At 39.2% G+C, this 11,928-nt stretch overlaps 1 protein-coding gene across 2 annotated transcripts; it reads left to right on the top strand.

Moving 5' to 3' along the window:
- The first annotated feature begins 49 nt into the window (after positions 1 to 49).
- slc12a9 (solute carrier family 12 member 9) lies at positions 50 to 11,165 on the top strand. 2 transcript variants are annotated; one of them, XM_042724399.1, is made up of 15 exons: positions 50 to 169; positions 252 to 540; positions 1,757 to 1,958; positions 2,088 to 2,222; positions 2,347 to 2,484; positions 2,589 to 2,891; positions 3,610 to 3,717; positions 3,869 to 3,980; positions 4,083 to 4,240; positions 5,442 to 5,524; positions 5,604 to 5,728; positions 5,874 to 6,066; positions 6,145 to 6,319; positions 6,957 to 7,103; positions 8,929 to 11,165. In XM_042724399.1, exons 3-15 carry the CDS (start codon positions 1,760 to 1,762, stop codon positions 9,741 to 9,743), a joined length of 2,691 nt encoding a protein of 896 aa, XP_042580333.1. In that variant the 5' UTR covers positions 50 to 169; positions 252 to 540; positions 1,757 to 1,759; the 3' UTR covers positions 9,744 to 11,165. The 2 variants fall into 2 exon arrangements, with proteins under 2 accessions (XP_042580333.1, XP_042580334.1); XM_042724400.1 differs by lacking the exon at positions 50 to 169 and having other exon boundaries at positions 179 to 540.
- The last annotated feature ends 763 nt before the right edge of the window (positions 11,166 to 11,928 follow it).

The raw sequence follows: 11,928 nt of genomic DNA, 5'->3' as shown, positions 1-11,928 counted from the left end.
TTTTTAAATAACGAATCAAATGGTAAACAACACTTGTGATATTTCAGCACTCCTATCTGTGAAGTCACATGGGCGCCTCCTCTGTCCCGTGACTTGTTTTTTTTTTTTTTTTTTTTAATAAACTGAGGGGCAGGCAGGCGGGACAGTCCAGCCGTGCTGCAGTGTGAGAGTACGTGATGATCATTACCTCTTAATGGAACGTAACATAATAGATTTATGTTTTCATTAGGTCTTGCTGTCTGTTGTTATAGTCAGGTCCACGGGGGACACGGCCGCGCGCTCCTCATCTGTCATGTCCCGGGGGTTTGATGATCACGAGATCTGAGGCTGCAGACGAAAACTTTCCACCTGCGATTCTTTAAAGAAACGAAACCAGCTCGACATGATGCTCTGATGAAATATACCGGTTTCAGGACATCCTGCATCCACATTTTCAAAACGAGTAGTTTGGTTTCCTTGCGGTTTGTGTAGTTTCTTCCTAAAAGCGGAAGTAACATACCGCTTCTAGATTGGCGTCGCCGCTGTTGTTCAAAAGGACAGGTAGGTCATGTCTGTTTCTTCATCTCTTTGCTGTACTTCACTGTTATATGTGTCATTTTAACCTTAAACGCACAGGCATCTTTGAGTGCTTAGGGAGGTGGCGGTCTCATCTAGAAATCCCAGCTGCCTTTTCTGGGATTAATGTCTGCTAGTTACTCAGACAACTACTCAGATGTTTGTTTAGAAGCACCGTGGTATTTTTTTTAGTCACATTATTATCTTTACTTGTATAGGACCGTAATACAATCGCTTTTCAGCCGCGTACTTCGGATTGTTTACATGATCATGTACTTCCGCTACTAGAAAGATGTAACGTTTGTTTTAAAAACGCGGTTCAAGGTCTTGCAGTCTCAAGGTTTCCATTGTCATGGAAAAGTCGATTAAATAGAGAATTTTCAGGCCTGAAAAAAATAAAATTCGTGTATATGAAAAAAATACGAAGTCATTGACATTTATGGTGACTACAGCTCTAAATCCATCGGCTATATATTTATGAAAGCACCAAAAAAAAAAAAAATACTAACGTTATATAAAAATAAATAAATGACATTGCAGGATTAACTGTTTTTTATCATTTTAATTTTGCTGATTTAAAAAAAAAAAGTTATTATATGACAACAACAAAAATACACAACTTGTTTTTGAAAAAAGTCTCTTGCTCACAAGCCTGCATTTATTTGATCAAACATACAGTAAAACAGGAATGTTATTACAATTTAAAAGAACGGTTTTCTATTTTAAAATGTATTTCAAGATGTAATTTATTTCTGTGATGGCTAAGCTGAATTTTCAGCAACCATCGGTCCAGTCTTCCGTGTCACATTATCCTTCAGAAATCATTCTAATATGCTGATTTGCTGCTCAAGAAATATTTCTCATAATTAAAATTCTAATAATTAACAGTTGTTTTAGTTTTTTTTTTTTTTTTACTTTGATGCATAAAGAACAGCATTTATTTGAAATAGAAATATTTTGTAACAATGTAAAAGTTTTTACTGTCACCAGGAATGAAAGTATTAAAAAGAAAAACTTTCCTGACCCTAAATGTTCTGTAGTGTATATGTTATGAATGTTTGTGTAGTAATAATAATAGCTTGTTCAATAGCTCAAATCCATGACAAGTGTATTGTCTTATTTTGGTTTGTATGTGCTAACCAGGAAACAGTCAAATGGTTTCTTATCGCAGGTTCCTGTTTTTTTTTTTTTTTTTTTTCAGACCATGGCAAACGAGCACTCTCCTCTTCTTGTTCACGGGGTGTACAGCATGATGGGTGATACTAAAGATTCCACGGGTGGATCAGCAGGAGTTACAGGAGAGGGATCCCCCAAATCAAACCCCCGCAAACTCAACACCTTCTTTGGGGTCATGGTGCCCACCATCCTCTCCATGTTCAGTATTGTGCTCTTTCTTCGCACAGGTGAGTAAAAATGATGGGAAAAGACAGAAGTTGATGATCAGAGACTTGATAAAGTATCCTCCCTCTGTGTGGCTCTAGGTGTGTTTTTGTACATTATTCATTCTGATACAGCGTATATCGATTTTGCAGGTTTTGTTGTGGGTCATGCTGGTCTTCTCCATGGTTTCCTAATGCTGTTTGTGGCCTACTTCATCATCTCCTTGACAATCCTGTCTATATGTGCTATTTCAACTAATGGTGCAGTGGAAGGGGGCGGGGCCTACTGTATCCTTAACCAATCCCTGTGTCATATAGAGTTCTAGAATTGCAGACTCAATCATATGTGTTGACATCTGGTGTTCATGAGGGTTTGAATAATGTTGTTGACCTTTAACTCTTTAGCTCTTAGTTATGATCAGTCGTTCTCTGGGACCAGAGTTTGGAGGCAGTATCGGCCTGATGTTTTACTTGGCGAAGGTATGTGCATGTGGTGTTTATGTACTCGGCCTGGTGGAGGCCATACTGGACATCTTTGGGAAGGATCCGGGTGAGTGGTGCATTGAATCACACCGTACTAAACTGTCTTTGAAGCAATTGCATGCATACGGCTTGTGTTTTTACACTGAAGCGTCTCTTTTCTTCTCTCTCCAGGCTCTGCTGTGTCACATGGGGTGCGTGTGTTGCCGCAGGGTTACTGGTACACTGTGTTGTATTCCTCTCTAGTGCTGTTGCTATGTATGGTGGTGTGTCTGGTTGGTGCTCATATCTACGCCAAAGCCTCTTTTATCATTCTGCTGGTGGTGACGGTGTCACTGATCTCTATCATCATCAGCCCCCTGATACTCAGTCCACAGCACTTCAACATCACACACACATACGGCAACAACCACACCGTCACTGTCAACCCCAGCTACACAGGCTTCAACAGCACTACATTAAAAAACAACCTCGGACGTGAGTAAGATGATCATTAATGCGATAGTGATAGTGATGGTTGTGATGATGATGATCATTGAGACTATTTAGCAGATATATTTCAAAAGACAAAAAAGGGAAATGAAACTGATCATGATTGTGTTGTGTGTTAGATGAAACAAAAAGGTGTATTGGGCAGTAATGACAATAAACATGAGTAATAAGACTGAAGTAATGCTGCTGAAAATGTGGCTTTGTCAAAACAGTTAACTGTATATTTACTGTAATAATATTTAACAATACTACTGTTTTACTGTATTTTCTGAAATGTATTATCAGATTCTCTGACCCCACATATTAGAACAGTGTGTATGTATGATATATTTTAATGGCAATTAATGAGACATAAAAATTTCTCAAATCAACATTTTACACAGACAAAAGCTGATTTTAGCTCTAACAAAATGAAGAGCTGATTACTTGTGTTTGTTGGTTATCAGTCTGGTTGATATATCAATCTGTGAAGAGTTTGATTTATTAAAATATAAAATTCTTTCTTCAAATACAGACATTTGCCATCAACTTGTACAATTTAGTCCTAATTTCTGGTTAACACAATTCAAATTATTAGAGCAATTTAAATTGGATAGATGATAAATGTTTAGGATTAAAAATGTCTCTTCTAATTAAAATTTTTCCTTTAATTTATATAATTGCTTCACTGCCATGAATTTTGTCCAAATGTCTCGTCCTGTAGCACAATACTCTCTGGACTACAGTACCAACACAATGATGTCTTTCGCCACTGTATTTGCTGTGATGTTCACCAGCTGCACAGGCATCATGGCAGGAGCCAACATGTCGGGTACAAAAACCAGACAACCGCAGACACCTTTATTTATTTGCATCCTCTTTTTGGTTTCTAATCTAATTCTGTTGATTTCTACAATATTGATAACACTTGGCCAATGGATGGGTGTCATGAACATGTCATTTGATTTGTTTCACTTTCTCAGGTGAGCTGAAGAACCCCAGTGAGTCGATACCTAAAGGGACCATCATGGCAGTGTCATACACCTTCACTGTCTATGTGCTTCTCTTCCTGCTCCTGGGTTCCACCTGCGACAGGTGCCATTTACGACACTCAAGCCACATGGAAATTTACATAATTGTTCTTCCTCTCGTTTATCTCTACTTTTTCGTTCTGTCATTTCTTGGTCTCTCTCTCAGGTTGTTGTTAATCAATGATTACGCAGTGTTTCAGCGAGTGAATGTGTGGCCTCCATTCGTGACGATTGGGGTGTACTGTGCGTCTCTCTCAGCTGCTATGTGCTCCATGATAGGAGCTTCTCGAATCCTCCACGCGCTTGCTCTGGACCAGCTTTTTGGTTAGTTTGTGTTTTTGTGCATTTGTAGGTTTGGTCTATTTAAGAGACATATTTCAGGTTGGAAACTGATACTGAGATGTTTGTGTTAGGGGTGTTGATGTCTCCACAAGAACTGTTATGGGAAAACATTAGTGAGCAGTACTTGGAAAGCAGTATTTATGGTTTCTAAGGAAAATATGCTTAGTGAATGTTTTTTCAGTGTAACTTTTTTGTCACATTGTATAGGCTGTTATATGGTGTGAGAGAGGTCATATATCAGTGTGAAAAGGTAAAAATTGACATTTAACAAAAAGAATCATATTTCCTCTGACCATTTTCTACTTAAATCAGTTAACTGATTAGGCATAATCAAAATGAACAAGCTATTCTTTTTGAGAAACTGATTTTATTGAATTGATTGAAAATGTAATTTTTTCTTCTTTTTAAACAAATCATTCACAGGAATCACAGAAAATGATTGATGGATTGCACAATTGATTGTAAAAATGTTACGTAGAACATCTTTTTGAAAATCCAGTAGGGATACATGATAAGATAGGAACATTATTGGAATCGGCTGATAAAGGCTTCGAATGATTTGAAAATAAGGCCTTTTTTAAGTATTTAGAAGGCGCTGTAGTGAAGTCAATCAAGTGAAAAGTAAAATACACAAATAACATTAGGATGTGTGTTTCTGAATACATAAAGCAGTAATTTATGTCATAAAATCACAAATCTGTTTTGATTTAAAGGTCAGAAGCAATAGCTTACATGAATAAAAATCACAAACATGACAATTGTAAATTAATGAATTTAATATATACTGATTTTTTGATTAATTCACAGCATGTGGCATTTTAACCACAGCTTACATCTATGTGCAGGGTTTATTTTCTTGATTTTACTCTTGATTAGAAGAGGGAAAACACCACTTGTATGATTGAAATGTTTACAGCAATTTTTAGTAGAAATGTTTTGCGTCACTTGCTGAAATTCCAGGAAACATTACAAAGGCACTTTTTGATTATGAATATAAACAGATAAATGGTGAAACATACATGACACCCTGGATATATTAAAGAAAACTATGTCCACCTCCTGCACTAACCCAGTAACTAGGTTACATTGTTAGTTTTGACATGGCTTATGATGATATGGTGTAATATTATGCTGGAGTGATGTAATGATGTACTGTGTCAGTGTTTTGTTGATCTGGTTTCAGGGCTGCCTCTGGCTCCGGCTGCAGTCACTTCCAGCTCTGGGAACCCATGGGTGTCTGTGCTCTACACCTGGGGTCTGGTGCAGGTATAGGGAGCTCTGTGCTTATGTCTATCGATGTTATTTCTGTCACACATGATATAACATGATTGTGTGTGTGTTGTAGTGTACACTGTTTGCAGGACAGCTGAATGTGATTGCTGGTATTGTGACAGTGTTTTACCTGTTAGCATATGCGGCGGTTGATTTGGCCTGTCTGGCTCTGGAATGGGCCTCTGCTCCAAACTTCAGGTACTGCTTTTTTTTATTTATTTTTTTTATTTTTAATTTAATGCATCCTTGCTAAAATCAAAAATGTATATTTCTTAGTTACTTGAAACTTTTTATCAGTAGTATAAGTATTTATCTCTGTATCTTTTTTCTTCTCTCTTTCCAGGCCAACGTTTCAGTTTTTCTCTTGGCACACATGTTTGTTGGGTATTATAAGCTGTGTGGTAATGATGTTCGTTATAAACCCAGTGTATTCCTCGGCCAGTATTGTACTGCTGCTGCTGCTCCTCCTGTTCCTGCACTACCGCTCTCCCACCAGCAGCTGGGGCTACATCAGCCAAGCGCTTATCTTCCATCAGGTACCTTCACACACACAAAACACATGTGAATACACTGAACTTTAAATCCATGAGGTGGTCTTTCTGTGCTTCTTTCAGGTGAGGAAGTACCTTCTGATGTTAGACTCCCGCAAGGATCATGTAAAGTTCTGGCGGCCTCAGGTCTTGCTGATGGTGGCGAACCCACGCTCCTCCTGTCAGCTCATCTGCTTTGTCAACCAGCTGAAGAAAGGAGGGCTGTTTGTTCTTGGGCATGTGCAGATTGGAGATCTGGGTAGGATGCAATAGGGAGCAATTGTATGATGGAACCCAAGTTTCACAAGACATATTGAATAAAGATTTTCTGTTACCGCATATGCATTTTATGACCACCATAAGGTGTGTTCTCTGGCTTCTTAATCTCTTAAATTGTACAGAAAAGCTGTGTTCATGTTAACATGATGTTCCAGAATGCTAAAGCATTTCCTAAGTGCATGTTAGCATGTATAGCATTGTTGCTATGTAAGGCTGGTCAGGATGCTTAAAGCCGTGTTTTGATAATATCACAGAATCTGAAAAAGTGTTTTTACTCTTTGTATGGAAATCAAACCGCCAATGACAATGAATAGCTGTCTATAGAAATCTAATTTAAGATAAAAAAAATGAGTGTTCACAACCAAACAATTTTAGTGAGCATTGGCTTTCATTGTATGGAACAAAAAAAACACTCAGAAATATCCCAGAATATCTTTTTAATTATAAATATCTGTGTGATGACAGGATTGTCATTTTTGATTGAACTGTACCTTTTAGATTACTAAACAGTCTTCCTGATGTGAATCCATGTTACTTTATCATGTTTATGCACACTGGCTTTCAGAGAAGAAAGGGACAAATAACCAAACATAATCTCTCTGAACTCTGTCTTACAGATTTGTTGCCAGCAGACCCGGTGCAGTCACAGTATAATTTCTGGTTGAGTCTAGTGGATAAGTTGGGTGTGAAGGCATTTGTAGATCTCACTCTCTCTCCGTCTGTCAGGCAGGGCACTCAACATCTGCTCCGCATTACTGGACTAGGTGAGACATTTCCTCATCACATTATCTTTACAGCACAGAGTCAGGAAGCATCAATTAGATTACATTGATCTTTACTGTTATTGTGCAATAATATAAGTACATATCTAGTGAAATAATACAGTGAATACATTATTGTATTTTTTTTTTCAACACTGTTTGTGTAAGAACTCATCTAGTTCAAAGATGGCATCTCCTCCACAATGTTAAAAGTCATTCATATCTTGTAGGATTGACTCATTCTTCTCATTTACAGTAGTGTATGTACTTAATAAGTTTTAGTAACTTTTTTATTTATACTTTAACCAGTAAATTACGACTGAGATAAACGATCTCTTCTTCCAGTCTTAGTCAAGAGGCAGCACAGATATTTTCACTTAAAAAAAAAAAAAAAACCTTAAACCGTACTCGATTACTGAGGTACTAAGGTCGGTTCCCATAGATACAGAACGAGTACTGCGTCGTATGCCATTAGGCTAGACACTTCGTGGGAAAAGTCCTTTTTCGCCGATTTCTGAAGGCTTTTTTAATCACGCAGTGAAACTGCACAGCCATTGGTTCGTGGAGTTTAATAAAACGAAAGAGCCTATGGTGAGTGTGCCCGCCCAAGCCCCCCAAAAGGGGCGGGGAAATGGGCTATATAATTTCACCCAGGCAAACTGATTTAATTCGACTGAAGCGACAACGTGAGGTGTCCTGTGACATAGCGCGGCTAAATACGCAGTACTCGTTCCGTATCTAAGATCTAAGGGAACCGAGGTTACATTAGTAACCATTAGTAACATTCCATTTCGATACTACACTTGTACTGCGTCGTATGCCGTTAGGCTAGATGCTTCAGGGGACAGTACAAGCACGCCGTGCTATGCCGTAAGGATGACAGAGCATTCGTCCAGAGCACTAACAAAGGGCTTGTAACGAAAACATATGAAGGACGTCCCGAACTGAGTCGGGGACAGTGTCACAACAGTCTTCTCACTGTCCAAGGGGGGGTCATGAGCCCGTAGAGGAAGGAAGGCTGGTCTTAGCTGGAGACAATGCGAAGCCTGACCATGACATTAGGGCTTATGCTGAATGGACCTGCGTCTGTAACTCAGGGACATCCAGGTTATAGAACCTGATAAATTAACCAACCAACCATTCAAGGTTGTAGAGACTTCTTGTGGACGGAGCTCTAGCCTGTGAAATGGTATTTAGGATGCTCTCTGGGAGGCCTGCGGGCTCCCATTGAGAGGCCATACATGTAGAGCCCATAGCTCGGGTCTGGGATGCCATATCATTCTGTTCGCTTCAGAGAGGAGATCCCACTTCAATGGAATCAGCCATGGCTCCACTGACGACAGCTGAGACGGGTCCGAGAACCATGGTTGGCTCCTCCACAGAAGGGCTACCAGGAGGACCATGTGAGCTCCCTTTTTATTAAACCCCACAAACCAATGGCCATGTAGTTTCACTGCGTGATTGAAAAAGGCTTCAGAAATCGGTGAAAAAGGACTTTTCCCCCGAAGCGTCTAGCCTAACGACATACGACGCAGTACGAGTGTAGTATCGAAAGCGAACAAACATATGGCACGACAGGAGCAGCCAGATTCACAAATAAATGACTCTTATAAGCTATTGTTTAGCTAATCAAAAATGTACAAAACAACTATAGCATAATACATGAGCAAATTACTCTTATGAGGTAATTCTTTTTTTAATGATTCAGGAACACAAATAGTGCAGCCCATTTCACAAATAAATGACTCTCGTGTGTGGTTCTTTTTAGTGAATCAAAAACTAGTGTTGCTTGACTCTTATGAGCAATTCCTCTTCTTTTCTTTTCCAGGAGGCATGAAGCCAAATACTCTGGTCTTGGGCTTCTATGACAACTGCTATCCAGAGGACTACTTCCTGCAGGACCCAGTCTTTTGTGAGGGTGATAGGGGTGAGGGGGATCATTTCGGAGTGGACCTCCCATCCTTACAGGCTAATTTTCCACCGGTGCGCCATGCTGAGAGCCCTCGTGCTCTGCATCCTGAGGAGTATGTGAGCATCATCCAAGATGCTATAAAAATGGGCAAGAACGTTTGTTTAGGTCGCTACTTTTTCCAGCTACCACCTGAGACCAAAGGCATAAAGGGAAATGACAACGTGGACACCATTGACGTGTGGCCGACAAACCTACTGTCCCCAGGCAGCGCCAGTTATGCAGACGTGTCCAGTCTTTTCTTGCTTCAGATGGCGTGCGTCTTAAACATGGCCAACAGGTGGCGCCGAGCAAGGTTACGTATATTTGTCTGTGTGGAGTCAGAATTGGGAGACCAGGGCTGGCTGGCCAAAGAGGAGCAATTTAGAGAGTTGCTGGGAAAGCTGAGGATTCGTGCCGCTATTAAGATTGTGGCATGGGATAACGTAGCACGCATGTGTAGAGGGCCAAACTCTGAGAGTCAAAAATTAACAGAGGACTTCCTGTGTGCCGTGAATGCCCTGCTGAGGGAACACAGCTCTACGGCAGCAGTCCGCTTCCTGTATTTGCCTCACCCTCCCTCCAGTTCCCAGCTGTCACAGCAGTACCTCACACAGCTGGACACGCTGACGCGCGACCTGGGCCCAACTCTCTTGATTCACGGGGTCACACCGGTAACATGCACTGAACTCTGAGAAACAATAACCAAAACGTATTCGTGTGATGGAGATAGAGAGGAACATCTGGAATGTTAGTGAGTGGAATACAAGTGTATTTGATTCCCAATATTCTCTAATGGTGGGTGATTTTGAGGACCAAACATCGTAAACTGGTAAAATATGTGCACTTGGTAAAAATCTTATTTAAAAACAGAAGGTTGGAATTTGTGTTATTGGTGAAGACAGGTGTTTTGGCTTTATGGGTAAATACTGCCGTATCATGATATAGTGCACCGTTATTTTTGTGTTCTCCGTGCGCCTCTGTTTGTTTGTTCCCATTAAGTTTAGTGTTGGTGGAAAGGGAGAACTTGTATATCCTGTGATTCATGTTTATTTGTTCATGCAAGACACTATATGGAAAAATAATGTTGGCTAATTAGGATGGAAAGAGTTTGTCTTGAATGAGATGTGGTTACATTTGGCACAGTAATATGGCAAAGTGAGTCTGTTTTACTCACTTTTTGTTTGCTTGTTATTGAAATGCACTGTCGGGGAATTTTGTTAATCATTTCTGATATAAACAGGCCCTTTGACCCCGCTGGTGACCCAGTTAGAGCTTGTGAGCCACTGAGGAGCCCCCGTGGGTTTGGGTCATTGTTGGTGTCATGGCAGAACTGCTGCTCTCAGCTTTGCGTTTAGAGCACTTGCGTTGGATTTGTGCATTGATTGCGTATTTACTGCCAGTTATATAGACATGTTATTTATTGTTATTAATATAACATTTGTGTATGTGTGGCTGTGTAAGTACTTCTTGTGCACCTGTTTTCATTATTAAGTCTGGATTACATATTTTGTGCCTCAAGAAATTCCCCTGACCATTTGCATTACCTGTTTTTTACATTCTGTTGATTTTGTGTGTTTTTTTTTCAAATGTTTACCGTGCAAACGCTTTTTGTGTTTCTGATTCTGTTGACTGGGTTGTAGTGGAGCAGGGAGCTCATAAGTGGTGTCTGATTGGTCAGGGCTAAAGATGATGTTTGGGTTGAGTCTGTGCTGGTCTTTGTGAAGTGAAAAGGGACGCTGGCTTAAATAATACTTGAATATTTTGCACATTTGCGCATGTGTTTCTAAGCATTAACAGAAAAGTAACGCCAAAGCCCAAGAAAGTCAGGCCTTTATCATATCTGTAATAATCAGAGTCTTGTGCAAAATAATACATGTGTACAAGTAATGCCATTCTGTACATTTATTATATATAAAAATGTTTTTTTTAACAGTGCTTGAATATGCAAAGATTGCTTTACACAATCCAGTTTCCATATAATCTGAAGTATTTAGAGATCAAAAATCATTAAGCTGCATTAACAATTTAGTTCTACAGTAAAAGCGCAATCATATGACTGAATGTGGAGTCTATAAACAGAAGACTCTGTGATTAAATAAAATATTTCAGTCTTCTTTTTTCTTCATTGCCTCTTTCTTTATGCTGAAATTATAATGCTGTCCTTTAGTCTAGATTGCGTGTTTTAGTTTTGCAATATGGAAAAGCAAAAAATACATTATGTAAAAGTCATAGCTAGTAGTATATACAAATGATTATAAAGTGGTTAAGGGATAGTTCACCCAAAAATGAAATTTCTGTCATTAATTACTAGCCCTCATGTCATTCCAACATGTCCTAAATGTTTTCTTAAATCCTAAATGTTCTGACACAAAAGGGAAGAAATTAAGTCGTTATTTTTTTTTTCTTTGCGCATAAAAAGTATTCTCGTAGCTTCATAAAATTACAGTTGAACCACTGATGTCACAAAACTATTTTAATGTCCTTTAATGTCCTTACTACCTTTTTTCTGAGCGTGTTAGCTCAGGGTCAGGGTATGCAGGGTCAGAAAGCTCATGGATTTCATCAAAAATATCTTAATCTGTGTCCCATGAGGGTGAGTAATTTAATGACAGAATTTTAATTTTTTATGTTCTCCACTGCTATCCTATGGATATTTTTCACATTTCCAGACTTGGAATGCAGAGTAAACGGAACAGCTGACATCAGGAGGTAAAATCTACTGTCACTCCATATTTGTAAATTCTTGATAGGCTCATATAGTTGAACGGTACAGTATCTAATCATTAATATGATACAGTTAATTATTGCCAGCTAGACCTATAAGCATCAAAATTGGCATATCACATTTTTCAAAAAATGCTGATTCTTTCAACACAC

The sequence above is a fragment of the Cyprinus carpio genome, chromosome B5 (genome assembly GCF_018340385.1).
Source record: "Cyprinus carpio isolate SPL01 chromosome B5, ASM1834038v1, whole genome shotgun sequence".
Lineage (NCBI taxonomy): Eukaryota > Metazoa > Chordata > Actinopteri > Cypriniformes > Cyprinidae > Cyprinus > Cyprinus carpio.
Note: the sequence above shows the minus strand (reverse complement) of the source record. Positions and strands in the feature narration are given on the sequence as shown.

What these genes read in the sequence shown, in the direction of transcription:
- slc12a9 (XM_042724399.1), top strand. Translation starts at nt 1,760, where the DNA reads ATGGCAAACGAGCACTCTCCTCTTCTTGTTCACGGGGTGTACAGCATG. An exon ending in GGCAGGAGCCAACATGTCGG is followed by an intron (nt 3,718 to 3,868) that starts GTACAAAAACCA and finishes TCACTTTCTCAG; the next exon opens with GTGAGCTGAAGAACCCCAGT. An exon ending in ACACCTGGGGTCTGGTGCAG is followed by an intron (nt 5,525 to 5,603) that starts GTATAGGGAGCT and finishes TGTGTGTTGTAG; the next exon opens with TGTACACTGTTTGCAGGACA.